This window comes from Salmo salar, chromosome ssa01, assembly GCF_905237065.1.
Source record: "Salmo salar chromosome ssa01, Ssal_v3.1, whole genome shotgun sequence".
NCBI classification, from domain to species: Eukaryota; Metazoa; Chordata; class Actinopteri; order Salmoniformes; family Salmonidae; genus Salmo; species Salmo salar.
The window spans coordinates 140,301,832-140,328,290 of NC_059442.1; the positions used below are offsets into that span (position 1 = coordinate 140,301,832).

Sequence of the window (26,459 nt, forward strand, 5' to 3'; positions counted from 1 at the left end):
GAAGGATGAGATATTGAGCCTGAAGTCGACCATGCTGATCAAGAGTCTTCTTCTGATTCTGATGTCGACTTTGAGCCTCAGTTGCCCGAGCCTCACCGAATAAAAAACAGAACAGGCCTAATTGAGACAGGGAAGGCAGCTAAAACATAATTTTCCACGCACGCTTTAGCTCACACCCGGGAGAGAAAATAAGAAACAGTGCCAGCTCGGCAGGTGCACACGGAACAAGGCCCATGAAATCTCTGTAGAGTGGAACCAATTTCTTTTTGGGTCTTGGTCAGACAAACCACCGAAGCTGTGTGCTGACTGTGAAATCAGGAGCATAATAGAGAAGGGGAGATGGATTCATGTGTAAAGGCACGGGTAAGGGCACAATACAAGGTCCCGTACAATCAATAAATTACTCTTGTTCTATCTTTTCAGGGATACATTCGACAAATATTTCTTTATGCAATTTATTATTTACATGTGTTACCAAGCATTAGTGCTTATGTCTCCGGAAAATAATTTGACCGCGCACCTTGCGGCTTGATATTATTCTGTTTTACGTTTTACTTTGTCAAAATAAGCTCTTACTGGACTGTATTACTTGCTATTACTAATAAAATGTATCACATTGTAGTGTTTTCATTGCAAGAAAAACTAAAATATGTGTTGCAGTAGGCCTTTGTAGAATAATACAAAACATATTCATACAAGCATTTTATGTACTTCAAAATATACAAATAAACTAAATATTCTTAAAACATGACCACATTCAGTGAGTCAAAAACATTTTTACGATGGTATTTATTTAGGTTGACTGCAACACTGTAGATGAATCTGATGTGTGGGCTAAGGGGAACACCAGACAGTGTTCTCTAGCGGGTACTTGTAAGCTGAGAACCCCCCCCCCTTTATGCACATCGCCTTTCATTTTATTAACTTTTAACTTTGTGAAAGCCTTTCACTTTGTCTTCTGTGCTATTTGTATTCTCAGTTCAAAGCCAGAGTTTTCTCATCATGAGTTATTAACTTTGCACAAGGCTTAAGGTGCTTTTGGAGAACAGCCCCCTGTGGCCCACTGTGTTATTTTTAATTGACCTCCTTTAAAGCACAACAGATTATTTTCCTCCCTCTCTGCCTGCACTCTCCAGCGAGGGCTTGTGTGGATATCTAAATAAAGAGCTTATATATTAGACGTGTGTATGGGGCAAATTAATATTTTACTGGATTTACACCTAATCATTGTGGGGGATGAAGTATTAATGTTCGATTTAAGCGGGACTTGATGCGGGACAATTTTAATATCCACTGTTATCAGATACACATGCATCTGTTGTAGAGTGTCAGATCCCATACTCCCTAGCATTTAAACCTTTGGCCTACAGACACTTAGCTAGGCCTAAATAGGGTGTTTCATTACTAGTCATTCCTCACACACATATTTTAACTGTACTTAGCGTACGCCTATATAACAGCACTTTATTGTTGTAAGAGACACTTATAGAAGGACAACATGGGAGATGTGTGTTATAGGAGTGGATTTACAATGTGAAGGCTGTGGTTATAGAGGAGATATAGATAGCTTTACATGTCCCTTAGGGAGAATAGGAGCAGACTGCTATAAGTCTCAGGGAACCCTGCTGACTGGCTTATGGCTGCCACCTGTATAAAGAATGGAAGGAATCAATAGTTGGAGAGTAGGGGCGTTGAGAGAGTGGGTGGAAGACTGTGGAGTGCTTCAGTGAAGTGTGGGCTGCTGCAAACTGTGGCGAAGAGGTCTATCACGTGAGGTACAGCAGAGAGCGAGAGAAGATGTGGAATAGAGATACGAAATACAAGTAGGAGAGAGAACGCGTAGGATAGACTGATGGCGGGAAGAAATTGAAGAGAGAGAAAGAGAGTGGAGTCAAAGGAATAGCCCTGTCTTCTCCCTTTCAGCACAAGGAGCATCATCTCCAAGCTCCAGACCAGCCCATCAGACCTAACTTGATTGCACAGAATTATTATTTTCTATCCTAGAGCTTCATGAAAACAGATAGAACTCAGCAGGAGGAAAGCAAGTAAATTCCAATGCCAATGAATTCACTGCTGGTAGCGTTTCCTTCCAGCAATTATGGCTATACTGTCTATTGGGACATTGCATCAAGTTGAGAACAACTTGAAATCCCTCATACTTGCATTTTAAATGCCTCATATCTCTCCTAAGTATTGGCTCATAGTTTTGTATGGATAGCTCATAGTTTTGTCTGGATAAGTCATTGCTTTGGTGCAATATGCTGAGACTGTTCAAAGCCTATAGAAGCATCACAAATGCTGCTTCCTTCTGGATGTGCTTTGGTAATACCTCAGAGCACTTTGATTGATGCTTTCTCTCTCTCATATTTCCCAATCAGAATTCAATACTGAGGCTTGACAGTTTTTACATATGAAGCCTTCCTGCACTGTGGCTAACGTCAACAGAATATGATGGGGTTGTGTGTGTGTGTGTGTGTGTGTGTGTGTGTGTGTGTGTGTGTGTGTGTGTGTGTGTGTGTGTGTGTGTGTGTGTGTGTGTGTGTGCGCGTGTGTGTGTGTGTGCGTGTGCGTGCGCGTGTGCTATGGTTCTGCTGTGCATTGTAGTTTAGGAATTTCTACTGCTTTTACAATTACGATGGCTACACACAGTAGGCTAATGTAGTGGCTGGATACTATAGGGATGCATATGTTTTTGTCCTAAATGTTAAGATATCTTACAATTTACAATTTGGGGATTTAATTTTATACTTTATAAACAATACAAAACATACACATACAAATGACAACATCATACAAACATCAACTACACCTGCACAGACCCACTAGCACAACCCCCCATCTCCAGCGCCCGCATCACCCTCCGCCACATGGCCTCAAACTGCACCATTTTGTTTCTCTCCGTAGCCCACGCACTATTAATATTTTGATAATAAAGCATTTGACCTTTCCGTTGCGTTAACGATGGAGGATTGGTTGATTTCCAGTTTTAGGCATATGTTTTTTGAAGATGATTGAAGAGAAAAGTATCATCCAACCCATCGGGTATCTCACTGCACCCTCATATGCCATGTCTTGAAATATGCAGACAGATGGATTAAAAGTTCATTTACATTGTAATACTTCTGATAGCCAACTTCCTAACTCCGCCTATAACCTTTGTACTTCATAACATTCCTCAAAAGGCATGGATTATTGATTAGTTTTACACTTCAGACGGGTTGTGCTGTAGAATTGTGAATTGTGTCTCTCGTATAATAAATTCTATACATTAATTTATACTGGATTAAGCATACATTTTCGTTAAATGTAATCTCATAAATTATGTTCCAACATTCCCTCCATCTTGTGCCAGTATCAGTTATTTTTAAATCTTGGTTCCAATAGTTTACATTTTTTTCGAAGTGATTTTGAGTTGGATTCGCTCTTTGCAAGATTTTGTGTAGTTTACCTAAAATGAATATCCTTTTCTGATTGAAATTGGATTCCCTCAAGATTGCTCTGATGTCCAAAAGATTTCAAATCAACATTTTGTGATATAAGACGTTTAATTGCATGTATTTGAAAATATTGACACTTGTCAATCCAAAATATATTTTTAAAGCGGCCATGGAAATAAATGTATTTCCTATTATCAAGTCCTTTACGGTTTCTATGCCTTTGGTTTTCCATGTGGACCAATTTATCTGTGAATTCTGAAAAGCTATCCAAGAATTGTTCCATAAGATTGTGTTTTTAGGGAGTGATATTGGTTATTGTAGAAATATGTTTCATTTTTTTCCATATTGTTATAGTGTTCTTAACTATTAAGCTATTAATGTTCTTAGCTTTGTCCTTTGAAAATAGAAACATAAAAATATTCTGGGGATGAGCATGCATTCAATATGTACCCATTGTTTCTCTTTAGTGCAAGTAAAATCCTTGGGATTGGAAATGATTCAGACAATTTCGTTGATGGAAGCTACAATCTATCTGCAGTATTAAAGCTGATCTACCCCCTATTTTTTTTTTTAAGTAAATAAAAAAACTTGGGTATCGAGTTGATACTATTCCAAGTCTGGAAGTTTTTTATTATATGAATTTTATTTGCCCTTATGAAGTCTGTTATAAACAAGTATACTTTTTTTTTTTCCTTCGGTGTGGTAATTGGTATTACAGAAAATAAATACAAAAACTTTAGAAAGCCATGCCATTCTGAAGAGGTTTATTCTTCCTGTAGGATTTATGGGAAGATTATTCCATTTAATTAGATCTGCTTTCATATTTTTGAGTAATGGAATAAAGAGATATTTATATATGTGTTGTTTGTTGTCACCTTATTAAGCATACTAAGTATTTCATATTTTTTGTGGTCCACTTAAAGGGTTTCTGTAGATCGTGAGATATTTTTCCAATTGCCATTATTTATTTATTTTCATATCCTGAGATTTTAGAGTATTATGAAAAAAGATTTTTTAGCAAAGGGGGCATTGAGTTTTCAATATTGGTCAGGTATATCAGGAGATCAAATAAGTCTGCAAATAAGTTTAGTTTATATTCATGTTTACCAATACTGATACCTGTTACGTTTGGGTCCTGTCTAATTCTTACTGCAAGCGGTTCAATTGCCAGTGCAAACCGGAGAGGGGTGATGGGACATCCTCGCCCCTTTCTAAAGCTATTTCATCAGATCATGTATTATTTGTCTGTATTTTTTGCTTTAGGACATTTATATAAAATGTCTATTAAATGTATTATTTCTGCTGGAAAGTTGAAAGCGTCCAATGTTTTGAATCGAAAAGGCCATTCAAGACAGTCAAAATCTTTTTCAGCATCAACAGCATTATTGATGAATCTATATCTAGCTATTTTGCTTATTGTATTAAACTGAAACATGCCTTTGTATTTGTTTGTAAGTGTCTATTTTTACTAAACCCTGTTTGATTGATATGTATAAAGTATGGTTACACTTTTGCCATTCTATTGCTTATAAGCTTTGTTATTATTTTATTGTCACAATTTATTAAACTTATAGATCTGTAATCACCAGGGGACTCTCCAGATTTTCCTGGTTTTAATATAACTGAAATAACTTTGATACATGGAACCAGGAAGTACTGAATTGCGCGACGTGTGTTGTCATTTGTGTAAATAGGGGCGCTACTTTGTCTCAAAATATTGAATCTAATTCTATGAGAAAGCCATCCATTCCTGCTTTTCTCCGCCTGAATGTTTTAAGTGTCTAATATTTCTTCTTGAGTGATCTATGTTTTTAGTGATATTTTTTTGTCTGCTGGTAATTGCTTCAGGGATTTTATGTTAAGGCATCTTGTGTGGCTCAGCTTCCTTCTTCTAAACCTAGGCTTGTGAGCACAGTGTTGATTCCAGGCTCCACTCAGCCCAGTCTGGTATTGAATGAGTAGCTACAACTTGTGTGATCATCTGGCTGGCAAGTCTTAAAGGCTCTATGAAAGGCATTTCTTCTTCCACTCACTCGCACACACACAAGTACACACAAACACATGAACACACAGACACACCACCGCCACCACCACTGAGGAGAATAGTGCCATTGTGGTGCAGCTGGATTCACGGCCAAAACTGAATTAGTTTCTAAAATGCCATGTAGCTCACATAAAGCAGTGTTCATTGCCATACCATTGTGCCATTGAACCGGTGTACCAGGGTTGCATTGTCTTGGGAAAACCATGTCCTGGTTTGGAATTTGTTTTTCTCCTTCCTTCTGCCTCACCGCTCACCTTCCAAACGTCTGATCTGTTGCCTGGGTAACGGTTACCGATGGAGACCAGGAGTTCAGGAATACAAAGACAGGACTGGAGCTTGAGGGAGAGGATTATTGAGTGGGAGCGGGGGTGGGTTAACAGTGAAGCGTATTGAGGCGCTCAGCCTAGCGATAGATGTGATGATCTTCAGTAGAGGTACATGGAGACAGGTGAGAGAGCAGTCAAGTGCAGTCTCTCCCTATGAATCCATGTGAATGTGTCATGTGACGTAGGTCTTACTGTACACCCCCCTGGGGAGAAGGCTGTGTTTAAGTAGGGAGAGAAGAGCTTAAGGTTCAATGAAGCTGTGAGATATTGTGAATCACACACTGACATGGAACTAGCTGTGATTTGTGGCCTATATGCTGGTGGCAGTGTGTGTGTGCACGCACACTTGTGAGTGTGTATGTGTTTGGAGCACAGCAATGTCCCAAAATTCATCTGAGGAAGCTGCAACCTTCAGTGGATCTGTCAACATACTTTATAGCATTTCACTTCCAACTGACAGGCCTACAGAATCACAGATTATGAATATGTACTGTATTCCAGCATATACACATCATATACACATCATAGTTCCCTGGGGGTTCACATGGGGGCTCTCTACTTTTAATTAACCCTGTTTGGGGAACCATATGGGATTTTAAAACACTATAGTATGTGATATGCTTCCATATGTCCCTTTTAAATCAATTTCCACAAAACAACCCAACAAAACCTTTAACAAAAGCAGAAGTCTCAACACTATATTTCTCCATGGAAGCTACGTTGGTTCAAAGCCATTATCACACTGACCACTCCCTTCCAATGGCTCATTCATGAATGTCATAAATTCCTCCTTTGGCCACATTTGAATCTCCTGCACGGTGGCACTCAGTAAGCCCCTCTCTCCTCCACTTCCTTCCCGTTCACCAGCAAATCATTTACAGTCCTGCTCTGTCCTTAGACAGAGGCAATCCCATCCCAACCTCTCCACAGATTAAAATGTGCCAAAAGTGACCAGTCAACTCATTGATCACAGGGACAGAAGATATGTGGAGGGCAGTATACACTCCCACATTCTCCCAGTACACCAGTGGTAGAGTAATGAAGGAGCTATAGAATGTCACTCAATTGTAACCCCCAGCACAGCACAAAGAACAGCAAAGAGAATGATACTTGGCACTGTGTTTATCTCCCCAGTGAACAAGGCCTTGAAGACAAGGCAACAATTGGCAATATGACTACATCCTCAGCTATCCGTGGGTAGTACTAATTCGGTCAGGACATGAAACGCTGTGTTAATAAGAAAGCTGATTACTCCCTTTATGTCCTTTATGACACCGCAATCAACATGAACACAATATCATATCAAACAGATGCCAGTCACTGCACTGGGTTGGGATTTAGAATACTGGCAGGCGGCAGCTCAATTATCTTAAAACAATTGTTGAGTTAAAAGACATGAAAGTGAGCTAATTTTGGGGCTTCCACCTCATTACACCTTCCTGAACCAACAATGTACGAAATGCACTAGATCACTGGTCGGGGGCACTGTGTTGAAGCCACCGTGCCTACATTTTGGCACTCCCCCACCATTTTTGCCACATTTATTCTATTACAAACACCATAATGCATACTTTTTAATTATATTATGTGATATAAACAAAAATATATACTTTTTTTGAAATGACTAATATTACTGTCCACAATGCAATAACAAAATACTTAAATGCATGTAATTTAGTCCATGAAACATTTCATTGAAATACTGTAGAATTCCACTCATTCCTATGGAGGACTGCTCCTACTGGGGAGTACCAATAATTCTGACCTGTGGCTTCAAAGCCTCTCAATGGCCAATACATAGCATCAGCAATGCAGGGCTTACAGTTGAAGTCGGAAGTTTACGTACACCTGATACCCTGACTACAATGCTCGTGTCGTGAGTTCTGCCCACAAAATTTCTATAGGGTTGAGGTCAGGTTTGTGATGGCCACTCCAATACCTTGACTTTGTTGTCCATAAGCCATTTTGCCACAACTTTGGAAATATGCTTGGGTCATTGTCCTTTTGGAAGACCCATTTGCGACCAAGCTTTAACTTCCTGACTGATGTCTTAAGATGTTGCTTCAATATATCCACATAAGTTTCCTTCCTCATGATGACATCTATTTTGTTAAGTACACCAGTCCCACCTGCAGCAAAACACCCCCACAACATGATGCTCCCAAACCCCGTGCTTCACGGTTGGGATGGTGTTCTTCGGCTTGCAATCCTCCCCCTTTTTCCTCCAAACGTAACGATGGTCATTATGGCTAAACAGTTCGATTTTTGTTTCATCAGACCATAGGACATTTCTCCAAAAAGTACAATCTTTGTCCCCATGTGGAGTTGCAAACCATATTCTGGCTTTTTTATGGCAATTTTGGAGCAGTGGCTTCTTCCTTGCTGAGCGGCCATTCAGGTTATGTCGATATAGGACTCGTTTTACTTTGGATATAGATACTTTTGTACATGTTTCCTCCAGCATCTTTACAAGGTCCTTTGCTGTTGTTCTGGGATTGATTTGCACTTTTCGCACCAAAGTGCGTTCATCTCTCGGAGACAAAACGCCTCTCCTTCCTGAGTGGTTTGATGGCTGCGTGGTCCCTTGGTGTTTATACTTGCGTACTATTGTTTGTACAGATGAACGTGGTACCTTCAGGCGTTTGGGAATTGCTCCCAAGGATGAACCAGACTTATGGTGGTCTACAATTTTCTTCTGAGGTCTTGGCTGATTTCTTTTGATTTTCCCATGATGTCAAGCAAAGAGGCACTGAGTTTGAAGGTAGGCCTTGAAATACATCCACAGGTACACCTCCTATTGACTCAAATGATGTCAATTACCCTATCAGAAGCTTCTAAAGCCATGACATAACTTTCTGGAATTTTCCAAGCTGTTTAAAGGCACAGTCAACTTAGTGTATGTGAACTTCTGACTCACTGGAATTGTGATACAGTGAATTATAATTGAATTAATCTGTCTGTAAACAATTGTTGGAAAAATTACTTGTGTCATGCACAAGGTAGATGTCCTAACCGACTTTCCAAAACTATAGTTTGTTAAACGAGTTTTAATGACTCCAACCTAAGTGTATGTCTATGCCTGAAGTGTATGCCTGAACCAAATTAAATATTCTGCTTAGTGAATGTCTGACACCCAAATTGCAGATCCGATAACCATGGTAAAAGTCATTTGATTTATGTTGAATCCCTCCACAATGGATTTGGGGTTAATCTGGTGTGCTATTTCATGTCACAATGTCTAAAGAGAGATGAGATAAAAAGATATGCAAGATGTGTGTGTTTGAGCAAGTGTACATGCACATGCATGTACTGTATGTGTACATGCTTGTCTCCAGCTCCCTTAGGTGTGTGTACACACGTTGTTATCAGTGTAAATATAATTAGTTCTGCACTAAAGGGCCATGAATAAATACAGCAGCCTACTTTGCATTTTCAGCCTGGCTTTTCATCATGACACAAAGGCCAGAGACATAGCAGCAAAAGACTACTGGATACAACCCTTACAACACCTGCAGTATCTCCCTCAGAGAAACCAGAATTAATTTAATTAACATTAACCTTGAAAAGTCAGTCTACCAGCCCCTAACAATGCATCAATTATCTTCCTGTACAAAATATTAAGAACACCTGCTCTTTCCATGACATAGACTGCCAGGTATATCCATGTGAAAGCTATGATCCCTTATTGATGTCACTTGTTAAATCTACTTCAATCAGTGTAGAGGAAGGGGACAAAATATTTAAGTGCCTATGAACGGGGTATGGTAGTAGGTGCCAGGCATACTGGTTTGTTTCAAGAACTGCAAAGCTGTTGTGTTTTTCATGGTCAACAGTTTCCTTTGTGTATCAAGAATGGTCCACTACCCAAAGGACATCCAGCCAACTTGACAAAACTGTGGGAAGAATTGGAGTCAACATGGGCCAGCATCCCTGTGGAACACTTTCGGCCCCTTGTAGAGTACAAGCCCCGACGAATTGAGGCTGTTCTGAGGGCAAAAGGCGGTGACTCAATATTAGGAAGGTTTAGGAAGGTGTTCGTAATGTTTAATATACTCTGTGTATATTCCCCACTTAATGCATAAGCGATTTTAGCTTGAGAAAGCTCTGAGGTGATTTCTAGTCTATTCTACCTACTCTGATTTCTAGTCTATTCTATGTACTCAACCAGGCTCAACCGGGCAATGTTGGATGGATTATGTGGAGGACACCCAAAACCTGGTTGTTCATCTTACCATGGACAGTATTTTACCCTTTTTGCACTATAGTGCAAACCCAAACTGTATTGGACTGGCTCAGATATATATATATATTAGTATCATTATTTCCAGCACAGTTCCATTAAGGATGATGCAGTACCAGGTCAGCAGTACCAGCTCAGCCTGGTTCAGTATTATGAAAAGAGCTTAAGTGACAGGTAAAGTGAAAGAGCTATTATACACACACATGGCTTCATATGCACGTACAGTATAACTGCCTACTTGAAGTAATATTCATGTTTTTCCCCCTCACCTACTTATGTGTGGCACTTTTCTGAAGGAACTGTGATTTACCAATGTTATTAACTTGTTACCTATTTAGTACCAACAGGCTATACTGTATATCAGCCTAGTAGATGTATTTAGTCTGGCCTTCACTGGCTTCCATTGCGTCCATGAATACAGTGCAAAGTGTGCTGCCCTAGGTGCTACTAACAGTGGCACCATATTTGCGAGACAATCCAATGATATTGAGGGAGACATGAATTGTTTGCAAGTGTGCCGATGATTGGCCTGACTCATTACAAATTAGTATGTATTTCTCTGTTCTGTTGGGATTTTTTTTTATTCAATGGATCCCTTTCTGGATGTTTAGCGCTGAGAAAACAGTCCGAGCCTGTCTTCATATCTCATTAACCTCTCAAAACCCTAAGATAACGCTGTATATCCATCCCGCCGTCTACGCCGTCTTGGCACCGACTTTTCTCTCCTTTGGAATAGTTTTATATCTTTTGATTAATTCCTATCAGCATGGTTTTTAATGGCTTTGTGAAGCTGCAGTGATTAAAATCTGTACAGAATCTCCCGTTATTGTTTCCCAGACAATTGTTTTTCTCCCTAAACACTAATGATAGCAGATGTGGCTGCTACCGTACATTATTGTCAATGGACAGGTTTTTACCAGTTACTGTTCGATCATGTTTTTTCAGGTTTATGTCCACAAATTACATTATATGAACCACAAGGCTCTTGGTCACCGAGTTGTGTAACCTTACTGTCATTAATCATAATATTATGAGGGAGAGGAAGAGAGAGATTTTGATAGCATCTGCTGTGAATGGACAAAGATCCCCCTTCAGGTGCCAGCGTTCCCTGACAGGTCTACTCTGGCAAGCTGTTCCAGCAACACTTGGCCGACAGCTGCAAATACATATAAAGGCCTCTTTTCAACAAAAAAGACAGGGAATATACCAAGGGCTGAGCTCGCAGCTGCCGTTAGTAGACACTCAGACATATGCACATGCACGCAGACACACAAACATTCTCAAGAAAAAAAACATACTATTTTTTATGTTAAACTCTCTCCATTGGCAAGGTCACTGAACTCACTTACATTTTTGTAGCTGAGTTACTTGAGCATAAAACACTTTGTCAGTTTTCACACCCAGTAGTTCTCTTCTTAACAGCAATGACAATTTTGATGTTAGTTTCTGTGGTGGCCTCACAAGAATACCGAAATGTGGAATGTCACAGTAGTGTATCCCATTTGACCACTCATTATCTGAGCATGAACCAAAATGTTGTCAGCAAATAACACTGTCAGCAACTGTTGTAAGAGTGAAATCCATACTGTCTTCTCCCATAGTCCCCGATCCCTTCTCTTTCCTAATAAGGGCCACCTCTAGGGCACCATGGTTCTGGTCCTTTTACTGCCTGGTTATCAACAGCATTTGCAATCTGTATTACCCCCTTGTGCCAAGGCTGCAAATATTGGTATTAGCTTCCTAATCACATTTATTTATTCAAAATGTCACAGAAAAGGGCACGTCTGTTTGCAGCTGGCTCGCACTGCTTCAACTCTAAGACACACAACATTACCAAACGCATGTGGACACCTGCTCGTTGAACATCTCATTCCAAAATCATGGGCATTAACATGGAGTTGGTCCCCCATTTACTGCTATAACAGCCTCCATTCTTCTGGGAAGGCTTCCCATTAGATGTTGGAACATTACTGCGGGGACTTGCTTCCATTCAGCCAGAAGAGCATTAGGGAGGTCGGGCAATTAGGCCTGGCTCGCAGTCGACATTTCAATTCATCCCCAAAGGTGTTCGATAGGGTTGAGGTCAGGGCTCTGTGCAGGCCAGTCAAGGTCTTCCAAACCGATCTCGACAAAACATTTCTGTATGAACCTCAAACTGTTGCCACAGAAACGTCTATAATGTCATTGTATGCTATAGCGTTAAGATTTCCTTTCACTGGAACTTAGGGGCCTAGCCCGAACCATGAAAAACATCCCCAGACCATTATTTTTCCTACACCAAACTTTACAGTTGGCACTATGCATTGGTGCATGTAGCGTTCTCCTGGCATCCGCCAAACCCAGATTCATCCGTCGGACTGCCAGATGGTGAAGCGTGATTCATCACTCCAAAGAACATGTTTCCACTGCTACAGAGTCCAATGGTGGCAAGCTTTACACCACTCCAGCCTACGCTTGGCATTGCATATGGTGATCTTAGGCTTGTGTGCGGCTGCTCGGCCATGGAAACCCATTTCATGAAGCTCCCGACGAACAGTTCTTGTGCTGAGGCAGTTTGGAACTTGGTAGTGAGTGTTGCAACCGAGGACAAAAGATTTTTACAAGCTGCACGCTTCAGCACTCGGCGGTCCTGTTCTGTGAGCTTGTGTGGCCTACCACTTCGCAGCTGAGCCGTTGTTGCTCCTAGACGTTTCCACTTCACAATAACAGCACTTACAGTTGACCAAGGTATCTCTAGCAGGGCAGAAATTTGACAAACTGGCTTGTTGGAAAGCTGGTATCCTATGATGGTGCCATGTTGAAAATCAGCAACTTGTGTGGTAGAAATAGCCGCATCCACTAATTTGAAGGGGTGTCCACATACTTTTGTATATGTAGTGTATCATGTATCTTTGGAAGAAAAGAAGAAGAGAAGGGGAAAGGCATTAGGTTGTGAATAGACACACTAATTTGCCACAGTAATGTGCAGGCAGCGATGCATGATCATCAGGCAATTATATTTGGTTACCATGCAAACAGTGAGCATCATGGGAGGTCATTAAAGGGAGAAAAATACCCTAGCTGAGAGAGAGAGAGAGAGAGAGAGAGATATTATCTAAACAATCTTTCTTTCACATTTTCTATGAATATTAAATGCGTAATGTTCCTTCCCCAGTCTGTCGCAGGAATAACAAATGGAGATTCAATTGTTTTTTCAGTCAGATATGCATTATGATTACTTTCAAATTAAGCTAATGGACATATATGACTGCGCCACTCTGAATGTTGTAATTGTTTGTTTCTAAACATACAAAAATGGGTCAGGATCTTCAATTATGTATAATGAAAAAAGTTACCTGAGTCAAAAGTTGTGTAAACATACTAACATGGATGACTCATAGCTGTTGTGATCTTGCCTCGTACCTTGGACATTTGTGACCATCACCTCAATTCGGTCTTATGTAGCAAAACATTTTGCATCATACACTGCAGTTAAGGAACAATAATTCTGCTTTGAAAGTTGATAAACTTGTAACCCCACTTTTGAAATAATGGCCCTTGAATGTTTTGGTACACATACTGGAAAGCTCTTCTTTGACACCCATTCAGCATTGTTCACACTCTTAAACCTTAGCCCCAACCATCTCTTTAAGGATTCACATGTGAGGCCATGTGCTAAACAGAGTGAGCTAAATAATGAACCATAATCCCAATCCATACTGCTAGCAATACAAACTGATTGTCATAGCTAGCCACCATGCATGAATCTGCAGGCAGCTAAAGCTATTGAACTAGGTTCAATGTTAGTAAGCTAGCTAACATTAGGCTATAACTAGTAATGCAAATGGCTTTCTGAGATGCAAATAATATTTTTTAAATGTAGCTCGACTCTTACCCGTATACATGGATGAACGCTTCTCTCTCTCTGTCACGAATGCCATGTTTGCCCTTAGTTTGAAGATGTAATCCGGAGACAGGTGTTATACAACAGCCTTCTGTGTTCTCTTTTTGACTCCCTCCGCATTTGCATTCAAATACCTTAGCTATCTTACTCTGCTTCCACTGGCATTCCACTAATTTCAAAACTCTATCAACTTCTTCTGTGACATCAACATTGTTTATCGCCGTTTCTTCCCCATCACTGTCATCAGAAGACTCTACAATGTCTGGGTCAATGAAAATGTTTTGACCTAAATGAGGGATTTCCTCATCATCTGATTCATTTTCAGAGTCAGAGAGAGTCAGTATTGCACAATCCTCCTCCAGAAAGTAGTCCATCACAACTGTTTCCCGCTGATCTTTGTCGATAGCGCCTGTTAAATTCAGGGCAGCAATGTTGAGCAGTTGCAGTTGTCCATGATATCTTTTTTTTAAAGCTGCGGTAGCAAGGATTATCTACACACACTGAACAGCTCACGTTATAGACAGAAGCATGTTACATGGCAGACCAATCCGAACCCATCTCTCGGCATATCCAGCCTATCCATTATCTCAGCCAATCATGGGCTAGTGGGAAGGCTCCTGACTTTTTCCATGGCTAAACCAATTAGGCTCGTAATTTAACATTTGTATTCGTATTTACAGCTAGCATACACATTTGTTATTATGGTACATTAAAGTTCACATGTTCCAGAAGGCATTTCTGTCCAAAAAATGTATTTTGATAAATAAATAAAAAATGCATTTACGTTCAAATGCCACTCCTGTGAAGTAGTGACGTAGGACATATGCCTAGCTTCTTGAAACGGGTCACATTTTAACCTTACGGCAATTCCACGGTAAAACAAATTATTCACTTTAAAATGTATGTCAAACAAAAAACGATGATTGTTAAGTTAAATCAAACAGACAACTTTAAAAAATGTCCACTGAACATTTTGCAAAAACATTTTGACTTGAAGAACAGTGCAGATACAAGGTAAAAATTATCGGTGGAAATTGTTAAAAGTATTCCTTGTGGAAGACATCAAAACTATGAAATAACACACATGAGATCATGTAGTAACCAAAAAAGTGTTAAACACATAAATATATTTGAGATTCTCCAAATATAGTAGCCACCCTTTGCCTTGATGACAGCTTTGCACAATCTTGGCATTCTCTCAACCAGCTTCATGAGGTAGTCACCTGGAATGCATTTCAACTAACAAGTGTGCCCTGTTAATTTCTGGAATTTCTTTCCTTCTTAATGCATTTGAGCCAATCAGTTATGTTGTGACAAGATAGGGTTGGTATACAGAAGATAAAGAAAAATAAAGATAAAGGACACCAATAAGAAGAAGAGACTTGTTTGGGCCTAAATACACTAGTAATGGACATTAGACTGGCGGAAATCTGTCCTCTGGTCTGATGAGTCCAAATGTGAGATTTTTGGTTCCAACCGCCGTGTCTTTGAGAGATGCATAGTAAGTGAACAGATGATCTCCGCATGTGTGGTTCCCACCATGGAGGAGGAGGTGTGATGGTGTGAGGGTGCTTTGCTGGTGACACTGTCTGTGATTTATTTAGAATTGAAGGCACACTTAACCAGCATGGCTACCACAGCATTCTGCAGCGATACACCATCCCATCTTGTTCGCGCTTAGTAGGATTATCATTTGTTTTTCAACAGGACAATGACACAACACACATCCAGTAGAGGTCAACCGATTATAATTTGTCAACGCCGATACCGATACCGATTTATTGGAGGACCAAAAAAAGCCTATCAATTAATCAGCCGATTTTTATATATATACAGTTGAAGTCGGAAGTTTGCATACACTTAGGTTGGAGTTTTTATCCACTCCACAAATTTCTTGTTAACGAACTATAGTTCTGGGAAGTCGGTTAGGACATCTACTTTGTGCATGACACAAGTCATTTTTCCAACAATTGTTTACAGACAGATTATTTCACTTATAATTCACTGTATCACAATTCCAGTGCGCCACAAGTTTACATACACATTTACATGCCTTTTAAACAGCTTGGAAAATTCCAGAAAATGATGTCATGGCTTTAGAAGCTTCTGATAGGCTAATTAACATAATTTGAGTCAATTGGAGGTGTACCTGTGGATGTATTTCAAGGCCGACCTTCAAACTCAGTGCCTCTTTGCTTGACATCATGGAAAATCAACAACAAAAAAATCAGCCAAGACCTCAGAAAAAAAATTGGCCTCCAAAAGTCTGGTTCATCCTTTGGAGCAATTTCCAAATGCCTGAAGGTACCACGTTAATCTGTACAAACAATAGTACGCAAGTATAAACACCAAGGGTCCACACAGCCGTCATACCGCTAAGGAAGAAGACATGTTCTGTCTCCTAGAGATGAACGTACTTTGGTGCGAAAAGTGCAAATTAATCCCAGAACAACAGCAAGGACCTTGTGAAGATGCTGGTCTGATGAAACAAAAATAGAACTGTTTGGCCATAATGACCATAATTATGTTTGGAGGAAAAAGGGGGATGCTTGCAAGCTGAAGAACACCATCCCAACTGTCAAGCACAGGGGTGGCAGCATCATGTTGTGGGGGTGCTTTGCTGCAGGAGGGTCTGGTGCACTTCACAAAATAGATGGGACCATGAGGAAGGAAACTTATGTGGATATATTAAAGCAACATCTCAAGACATGTCAGGTGCGTCGTAGAAAGTGGACCAAGGCGCAGCGGGTATCATGCTCATCTTCTTTTATTTATAAGTGAACACTTAAACAAAATAAATCGACGTCAACCAACAGTTCCGTAAGGACACAAGGACTATACAAAAAAAAAAACAACTACCCACAAACACAAGAGAAAATAAACCCACTTAAATATGGCCTCCAATTAGAAGCAACGACAACCAGCTGCTTCTAATTGGAGGTCGTTCCCATAACTAACATAGAAATAGAAAAACTAGAAAACCCACATAGAAATATAAAACATAGAACATACACCAAAAACCCCGAAACACACAAAACAAACACCCCATGCCACGCCCTGACCAAACTACAATAACAAATAACTCCTTTTACTGGTCCGGACGTGACAAGACATCAGTCAGGAAGTTAAAGCTTGGTCACAGATGGGTCTTCCAAATGCACAATGACCCCAAGCATACTTCCAAACTTGTGACAAAATGGCTTAAGGACAACAAAGTCAAGTTATTGGAGTGGCCATCACAAAGCCCTGACCTCAATCCTATAGAAATGTTGTGGGCAGAACTGAAAAAGCGTGTGTGAGCAAGGAGGCCTACAAACCTGACTCAGTTATACCAGCTCTGTCAGGAGGAATGGGCCAAAATGTACCCAATTTATTGAGTGAAGCTTGTGAAAGGCTACCCAAAACGTTTGACCCAAGTTAAACAATTTAAAGGCAATGCTACCAAATACTATTTGAGTGTATGTAAACTTCTGACCCACTGGAAATGTGATGAAAGAAATAAAAGCTGAAATAAATCATTCTTTCTACTATTATTCTGATATTTTACATTCTTAAAATTAAGTGGTGAAGTGGTCCTAACTGACCTAAGACAGGGAAATTTTACTTGGATTGAATGTCAAGAATTGAGAAAAACTGAGTTTTAACGTATTTGGCTAAGGTGTACGTAAACTGTATTTGTAATAATGACAATTACAACATTACTGAATGAACACTTTTATTTTAACTTAATATAATTAATTACAAATCCATTTAGTCTCAAATAAATAAGGAAACGTGTTCAATTTGGTTTAAATAATGCAAAATCTCTGTTGGAGAAGAAAGTAAAAGTGCAATATGTGCCATGTAAAAAGCTAACGTTTAAGTTCCTTGCTCAGAACATGAGAAGATATGAAAGCTGGTGGTTCCTTTTAACATGAGTCTTCAATATTCCCAGTTAAGACGTTTTAGGTTGTAGTTATTATAGGAATTATAGGACTATTTCCCTCTATACATGTGTATTTCATATAACTTTGACTATTGGACGTTCTTATAGGCACTATAGTATTGCCAGCCTATTCTCGGGAGTTGATAGGCTTGAAGTCATAAACAGCGCTGTGCTTCAAGCATTGCGAAGAGCTGCTGGCAAACGCAGGAAAGTGCTGTTTGAATGAATGCTTACGAGCATGCTGCTGCCTACCACTGCTCAGTCAGACTGCTCTATCAAATATCAAATCATAGATTTATTATAATATAATAAACACACAGAAATACGAGCCTTAGGTCATTAATATGGTAAAATCTGGAAAGTATCATTTCGAAAACAAAACGTTTATTCTTTCAGTGAAATACGGAACCGTTCCGTATTTTATCAAACGAGTGGCATCCATAAGTCTAAATATTGCTGTTACATTGCACAACCTTCAATGTTATGTCTGACTCTGCTTGCACAGAACGCAAGAGAAGTGACATAATTTCCCTAGTTAATATTGCCTGCTAACATGAATTTCTTTTAACTTAATATGCAGTTTTAAAAATATATACTTGTTATTGATTTTAAGAAAGGCATTGATGTTTATGGTTAGGTACATTGGTGCAACGACAGTGCTTTTTTCACGTATGCGTTTGTTAAATCATCACCCGTTTGGCGAAGTAGGCTGTGATTCGATGATAAATTAACAGGCACCGCATTGATTATTTGCAATGCAGGACGAGCTAGTTAACCTCTTACATCTAGACGTTCCACTAGCGGAACACCTGCTCCAATATCCAATGATGGGCGTGGCGCGAAATACAAAGTCCTCGAAAATCCGAAATCTTCCATTTTTCAAACATATGACTATTTTACACCATTTTAAAGACAAGACTCTCCTTTATCTAACCACACTGTCCGATTTCAAAAAGGCTTTACAGCGAAAGCAAAACATTAGATTATGTCAGCAGAGTACCCAGCCAGAAATAATCAGACACCCATTTTTCAAGCTAGCATATAATGTCACAAAAAACAAAACCACAGCTAAATGCATATTTATATCAAAAAACAGCTTTTTACATTAGCATGTGACGTTCAGAACTAGCATTCCCACTGAACACTTCCGGTGAATTTACTAAATTACTCACGATAAACGTTCACAAAAAAATAACAATTATTTTAAGGATTATAGATACAGAACTCCTTTATGCAATCGCGGTGTCCGATTTTAAAATAGCTTTTCGGTGAAAGCACATTTTACAATATTCTGAGTAGATAGCCCGGCCATCATGGCTAGCTATTTTGACACCCACCAAGTTTGGTACTCACAAAACTCAGATTTACTATAAGAAAAATTGGATAACCTTTGCTGTTCTTCGTCAGAATGCACTCCCAGGACTTCTACTTCATCACCCAATGTTGTTTTGGTTCCAAATAATCCATAGTTATATCCAAATAGCGGCGTTTTGTTGTGCGTTCAAGACACTATCCGAAGGGTAACGAAGGGTGACGCGCCCGGCGCGTTTCGTGAAAAAAAAATTCAAAATATTCCATTACCGTACTTCGAAGCATGTCAAACGCTGTTTAAAATAAATTTTTCTGCGATTTTTCTCGTAAAAAAGCGATAATATTCCGACCGGGAGTCGTTGTTTTCGTTCAAAGACAGAGAAAGTAAAATGGACTCTTCTCGTGCACGCGCACACCAGTCTCATTGTTCTCAGATCGACCACTATCCAAATGCGCTACTGTTTTTCAGCCATGGCCTGCAAAGTCATCATTCAACGTTCTGGCGCCTTCTGAGAGCCTATGGGAGCGTTAGAAAATGTCACGTTACAGCAGAGATCCCCTGTTTTGGATAGAGATGATCAAGAAGGCCAAGAAATGGTCAGAGAGGGCGCTTCCTGTTTGGAATCTTCTCAGGTTTTGGCCTGCCAAATGAGTTCTGTTATACTCACAGACACCATTCAAACAGTTTTAGAAACGTTGGAGTGTTTTCTATCCAAAGCTAATAATTATATGCATATTCTAGTTTCTGGGCAGGAGTAATAATCAGATTAAATCGGGTACGTTTTTTATCCGGCCGTGAAAATACTGCCCCCTATCCATAACAAGTTAAACTAGTAATATATTCCATTATCAATCAACAGCTCAACCAATTTGGTGTTATCACATCTATTACTATAAAACCATGTCATACTAGTGTTTCTGTTTCCTGGACATCATTCCTCTTTGTCGGTGACTCTATCTGAAGTGAACAGTCAGTGAGAGCTGTATTAGATGTCCTGACAGGTGAGGAGTCAGCTGGTGTATCAGACTCTAATGCCCTGACTCACCCTACCCTGTTTCAATTCACTCCATGGACCACATTCACACAGCACTGGCATCAGGTTGCATACATTTTGGATTCTCTACATGGTTCATTCTAATATATCTACTGCTGTACATTCCTAAGATATCTGAAATTCATCCGGTGTAGATACTGAACGTATAAAATGCATTTGATTACTGTTACAGTGCTATTTGGGTTGTTATTTGGATTCAATCCCAACATTTCTTAATTTCTTCTTTCTTTTTGTTTTAAATTGATTATTTGTGTACCTGTTTGACATTTTACTGCATTGTTAGGAGCAAGTTACATAAGCATTTTTGCTGCACCCGCCATAACATCTGCTAAACTGTGTACGTGACCAATAAACTTTGATTTGATTTGAGGTACAAAGTTAGATTCAACACACAACAAACAGCTGAAACAGAAAGTGTATTCAATTTACACATGTATCCCTTCTCCCTTCTCTGTATCCCTTCTCACAAGTTCCGGTTTACCTTTCAATATTGATATATTCAATGTTTATTGAACTGGGGAACAAAAATGATTTATGCTTTGCAACTGTTGCAAACAATTAGCTAGTAAATCAGTTGTATAATTAAGCAATAAGGCACGAGGGGGTTTGTTGTATATATAACACGGCTAAGGGCTGTTCTTACGCATGATGCAACGTGCCTGGATACAGCCCTTAGCTGTGGTATATTGGCCATATACCACGGACCCCTGAGGTGCCGTATTGCTATTATAAACTGGTTACCAATGTAATTAGAGCAGTAAAAATATATATTTTGTCATACCCATGGTATACAGTCTATACCATGGCTGTCAGCCAATCAGCATTCAGGGCTCAAACCTCCCAGTTTATAATAACTGGCTTTATACCTCTGATGCATGTGGTCTAGCAGCCTGTTATGTAGCTATGGTGTCTAATACAAGTCTGCTGATTTATTATTATCTCTGTGACGACTTGGAAGTTGACAGTACAGTATGTCCTTAGCAACAGGACATGGATAGAACAAAACTATCTGCTTATCATCCCATGGTCTATTTCTCCCTGCATGAAGAACCCCCATAACGAATATAAATAAAACACTATACTGTATATCTTGATGATCTATGTATGCAGGGCATCCCTCTGCATATGAGGACACCCAGAGATCCAGGGCTACCCAGAGCTGCTTGGCTTAGAAAGAGGGGAGGCAGGGTGGGCTAGCGGCGAGGGAGTAACTCAGGACTAATTCCCTGCTATAATTCAGGAGGGCGAGGGCCAGAGACAGCCAAATCTACCCACAAATCTCTCCCCCTACCCGGGAATCAGAGTCAGGGCCAAGGAGGGCTGCATGGAGAAACATGGGGGAAGTATGGGGAGGTGATGGGGGCTCAGGGGTGGGCAGTGATTGGACTGAGAGATGGAACTCAGACAAAGCCAATCAATATGCTTGCCTTTCTGTAGCCATACTGCAGAGAGGAACAGAATGTAGAGGTCGACCTGTTATTTTCAGTTAAAACTCAATGGAGATTTTCCATTCAGTTTTCAATCAGAGTTTAATCAGATTTCATGATTAAGTAGGGCCATCGAGGGTCAATGTAATTTCCCTGGTGATTTCATGGCTCAGTTTGTGGATTTTCTATATTACATTTTTCAATTATCTTGGAATATATTTTTTATGTGGGTGGTCAATTATTTGTTTATTTTGCAATTAGCTTTCTCTGTTTTGGTTAACTCACCACATGCATAGTATACTTTATGGTTCAATTAATTAGTCAGTTTTCTGAACCAAAATGTACAATTCATAACTATGTCCTTCTCACTCACCAAGCTGTATTGAAAAGGTCACATGGGACAGGTCTTCAACTACTGTAGGCTCTAAGTTCCCAGCACATGCTGCTCTTTTCCCCTTATCTATTTGAAACCACTCTCCTGGTGACATCACTTCCTGAATGGCTATGGCTGATGGGAAAGGATGTGGGTGTAGAAAAAAGTGAGCCGAGTCAGTCTTCCATCCCTTGGCTCTAGGAGTTGCAGTTGGACGGGGAGAGTAGATAGCAGCTGCCTGGACACATGGCCCTTTAACACCATGCTGTGGAAGAGGGGGATGAGGGAGATAGAGAAAGAGATGGAATGAGAAAGAGAAAGAGAGGGTGAAGCTGGCCCTCAAGTCCACTCCAGTGAGGTTTCATCTCATATAGGCTACAACGGTTAACTCACCAAGATACAGGCTTTTGAGAGTCTCCACTAGTTGTGATACAGCACTGTTAACACCCTCTCTGACTAGAGAGGTATACACAGTCTCCACTCTGAATAAAATACATCTCTGGATTGGCATTGCATTCCCTCCAGGCACGGAAATGGAGCATATGTTTGTGTGTGTGTGTGTGTGTGTGTGTGTGTGTGTGTGTGTGTGTGTGTGTGTGTGTGTGTGTGTGTGTGAGACCATATGTGCACGCGCGTGTGCATGTGATGAATGAATGCGTTAGTATGTAGACCGATGTACGGATATTTGCATACAGTGTGGATGGAATATTAGTTCCATGAGTTTCCTGAAGATTAATGCACTACAGCTCTCTAGTTTCTCAGTGTGCCTGCCAGGGAGGGAGCTGCTTCCCCTGTGCCCAGATGGTGGCTGCAGAACTGAACAGGTGCACAATGGGTTGGCCTAGTGTGTTGTTGTTTTTATCCTGAAGTTTATCCCCGGGGCATGGCTTATTATGCTTTATAATGGAATAACAGATGAGGAAGAATGATTTACAAAACTGCCAAAGTATCCAGTGGTTGATGTAGATTGAAAAGGTACCTATAGTGGTTCTTCAGATGAAACTCACTGGCAAGAGCTGTCTTTAGTTTCAAAGCCTCTTCAGCAGAGCATAATGGCATGGGCAATCTGATGTCAGTTGTACAACACTTTGATGCTACACATCATTTTGATCCACTCATCCCTATTCTTTATAGAATACATGGATAATGGCTTTCAGCATGTCGATGATAGCCACTGAGGAAAAAAAGGATACATTAATTGTGGCTTAGTGTTGATATAGCGACTTGGTTACGTGTTCAATTCTGCCAGATGGTTTTAACTCTCTGTCATTTGTTAATTTATTTATTCTTAATTGATTCCAAACGACGTTGAACAAACGTGAGTGCTGAGTTTGTGGCCAGTAATACACCATATGAGTAGGTGGTAATCTGTGAGGGAGGGAGGAGGGAGGGAGGGAGAGGGGCAGGGGGCCAGAGAGAGAGAGAGAGATGTAAGGCAGATGGCTCAAGGAAAAGAAAGCTGAAGGGAGAGCAAAAGTCAGTGATGAAGGGAGTGAGAGAAAGACATTGACAAAAAAAGAGAGAGATTGAGAGGGATTTGAATCCTCCGGCTCCCAGTCTTTCTCCTCCCTGTGGAGTGACTTCAGACTAAAGCATCAGGGATTTGTAGGGTCTTAAGATGAATGAAAACCACATCTCCCTCATGGATACATTGTGAATTTACATGGCTGTTGTTATAATGAAAGAGAGTGCTAAAAGATTAACTTTTCTTACCAGACTAATTTTACATTTGAATTATATTTTCTTTTACAGCTATGATCATCGTTTGCTTACTAACGTTTGTGTCTATTATTTCGTGTGTTTCAAATATTGCATTGCCAGTCTCAATTCCACCTCTACACAATCCTTTTTAAAAAATAATTTCTGAAAAGTTCAAAATGTTTCTCTGGTGTTCTGTAAGTTTTATGAAAGACTAGCTCTCTCATCTGTTGTTGTTGCCGAGCGACTTTGTTTCAGGCGAGGAGTGTATTTCCCAGAAGCTGCTCTCCTATTGTCCGTAGGACGTTCCTCTCTTAGGAGTTACCCACCTCTCCATGGTTTGATTTATGGCCACCCAGCAGTGCATTAGTTATAATTTGAGAGTGGTTTGTTTTTACTCATGAAGATAGAATTTTAAATGTTTTGATGAATAACCCTATCTGCTCTTATACACTGAATTATACAGTAGGCACAGAGAATGGCGGGCAGGTGTAGCGTAAAGAAAAATGGTGTCTGACTGCAATAGAGGATGGATGGCCTTAAGGTCGTCACAATTTTTCAGATTCTCACCGGGTTCTTTCCAATGACCACTACGGTGAAGAATTGTCAGTTAATCTTGGAATATGTCAGCTCTATTAGTCTATGGCCCATACACGGTGACTGTATGTGTATGGATTAAGTGTGCTTTTCACTCTCAGCTTGGCTGCCAGAGAGTCTTTGATGTGTCTGTGATGGCATGAAATGGTAGAAACCATGGAGCAATGGATGTGACACGGTGAATTTGCATGAGCAGTCTTTGAGGGGAATGCTATGGCTTGGAGATGGAGATGGGGCGAGTTAGGCTAACAACCTTATCGCATTGGCATTTGTAAACCCTAGGGCTGTGGGACTGACTCACTCTGACTAGAACACTGGCATGTTAAAACCACTGCCTGGCTCGGTGTCAGTGCTGTTTGTGTAAGTGTCTGTGTGCTTGTATATGTGTTTGTCTGTCTCACTCTCTCTCCCTCTTTCTTCCAGGGAGGCCTGATCGCTCTCCTCCTCCTCATCCTCCTCTTCACACTAGTGCTGTACACCCGTCACCGTTGGTGCAAGCGCCGGCGTATCCCCCAGAAGAGCGCCAGCACCGAGGCCACCCATGAGATCCACTACATCCCCTCTGTGCTGCTGGGACCCCAGGGGAGAGACAGCTTCCGGGGGTCCCGCCAGCTACAGCACAGCTCTGTCATCGGCATGCCCATCCGGGAGACCCCCATCCTGGATGACTACGACTGTGATGAGGACGATCAGATGGGTCACACACACACCTCCACACCCAACCAGGTCCACAACCAGCTGATTGATGGGAAAGTCCAGGGCCTGGATGAGTTTGGGCCCAGCCAGGGGACACACACCCACAACCAGCACACTGACAGCCTGAGGAAGGGGGAGGACAGCCTCCAACACAGTCTGGATAAAAGAGGTGGGTACCACTGTAGTATGTGACAGTCCACTGTAGTCCACTGACTAGACTAGAGAAAAGTCACAGAAATGCATGCTATTCAATCGATCACTGCCCGCACCTGCCCGCCCGTCCAGCATCACTACTCTGGACGGCTCTGACTTAGAATACGTGGACAACTACAAATACCTAGGTGTCTGGTTAGACTGTGAACACTCCTTCCAGACTCACATTAAGCATCTCCAATCCAAAATTAAATCTAGAATCAGCTTCCTATATCGCAACAAAGCATCCTTCACTCATGCTGCCAAACATACCCTCGTAAAACTGACCATCCTACCGATCCTCGACTTCGGCGATGTCATCTATAAAATAGCCTCCAACACTCTACTCAACAAATTGGATGCAGTCTATCACAGTGCCATCCATTTTGTCACCAAAGCCCCATACACTACCCACAACTGCGACCTGTACACTCTCGTTGGTTGGCCCTCGCTTCATACTCCTCGCCAAACCCACTGGCTACAGGTTATCTACAAGTCTCTGCTAGGTAAAGCCCCGCCTTATTTCAGCTCACTGGTCACCATAGCAGCACCCACTTGTAGCACGTGCTCCAGCAGGTATATCTCACTGGTCACCCCCAAAGCCAATTCCTCCTTTGGTCGCCTTTCCTTCCAGTTCTCTGCTGCCAATGACTGGAACGAACTGCAAAAATCACTGAAGCTGGAGACTCATATCTCCCTCACTAGCTTTAAACACCAGCTGTCAGAGCAGCTCACAGATCACTGCACCTGTACATAGCCCATCTGTAAACAGCCCATCTATCTACCTCATCCCCTTACTGTATTTATTTTATTTATCTTGCTCCTTTGCACCCCAGTATCTCTACTTGCACATTTATCTTCTGCACATCTACCATTCCAGTGTTTAATTGCTATATTGTAATTACTTCGCCACCATGGCCTATTTATTGCCTTATCTCCCTTATCTTACCTCATTTGCACTCACTGTATATAGACTTTTTGTTTTCTTTTTTTCTACTGTATTATTGACTGTATGTTTTGTTTATTCCATGTGTAACTCTGTGTTGTCGTATGTATCAAATTGCTATGCTTTATCTTGGCCAGGTCGCAGTTGCAAATGAGAACTTGTTCTCAACTAGCTTACCTGGTTAAATAAAGGTGAAATAAATCAAATTGTTGAGAGAATGAGAATATCCTATATTTCTGTTAAATACTTTTATTGAAAAGCAACCATTTTTGGTGACATCCTCCACCTATTAATCCCTATGCACTCCTT

The 26,459-nt window shown here is 40.7% G+C and overlaps 1 protein-coding gene across 1 annotated transcript in view; it reads left to right on the forward strand.

Moving 5' to 3' along the window:
• The window catches only part of LOC106565912 (astrotactin-2), a 448,985-nt gene that overhangs the window by 100,560 nt on the left and 321,966 nt on the right, over positions 1–26,459 (forward strand). The window contains exon 3 of the mRNA XM_014133602.2: positions 24,740–25,181. Within this exon, the coding sequence (XP_013989077.2) occupies positions 24,740–25,181 (442 nt within the window). The remainder of the gene's footprint in view (positions 1–24,739; positions 25,182–26,459) is intronic.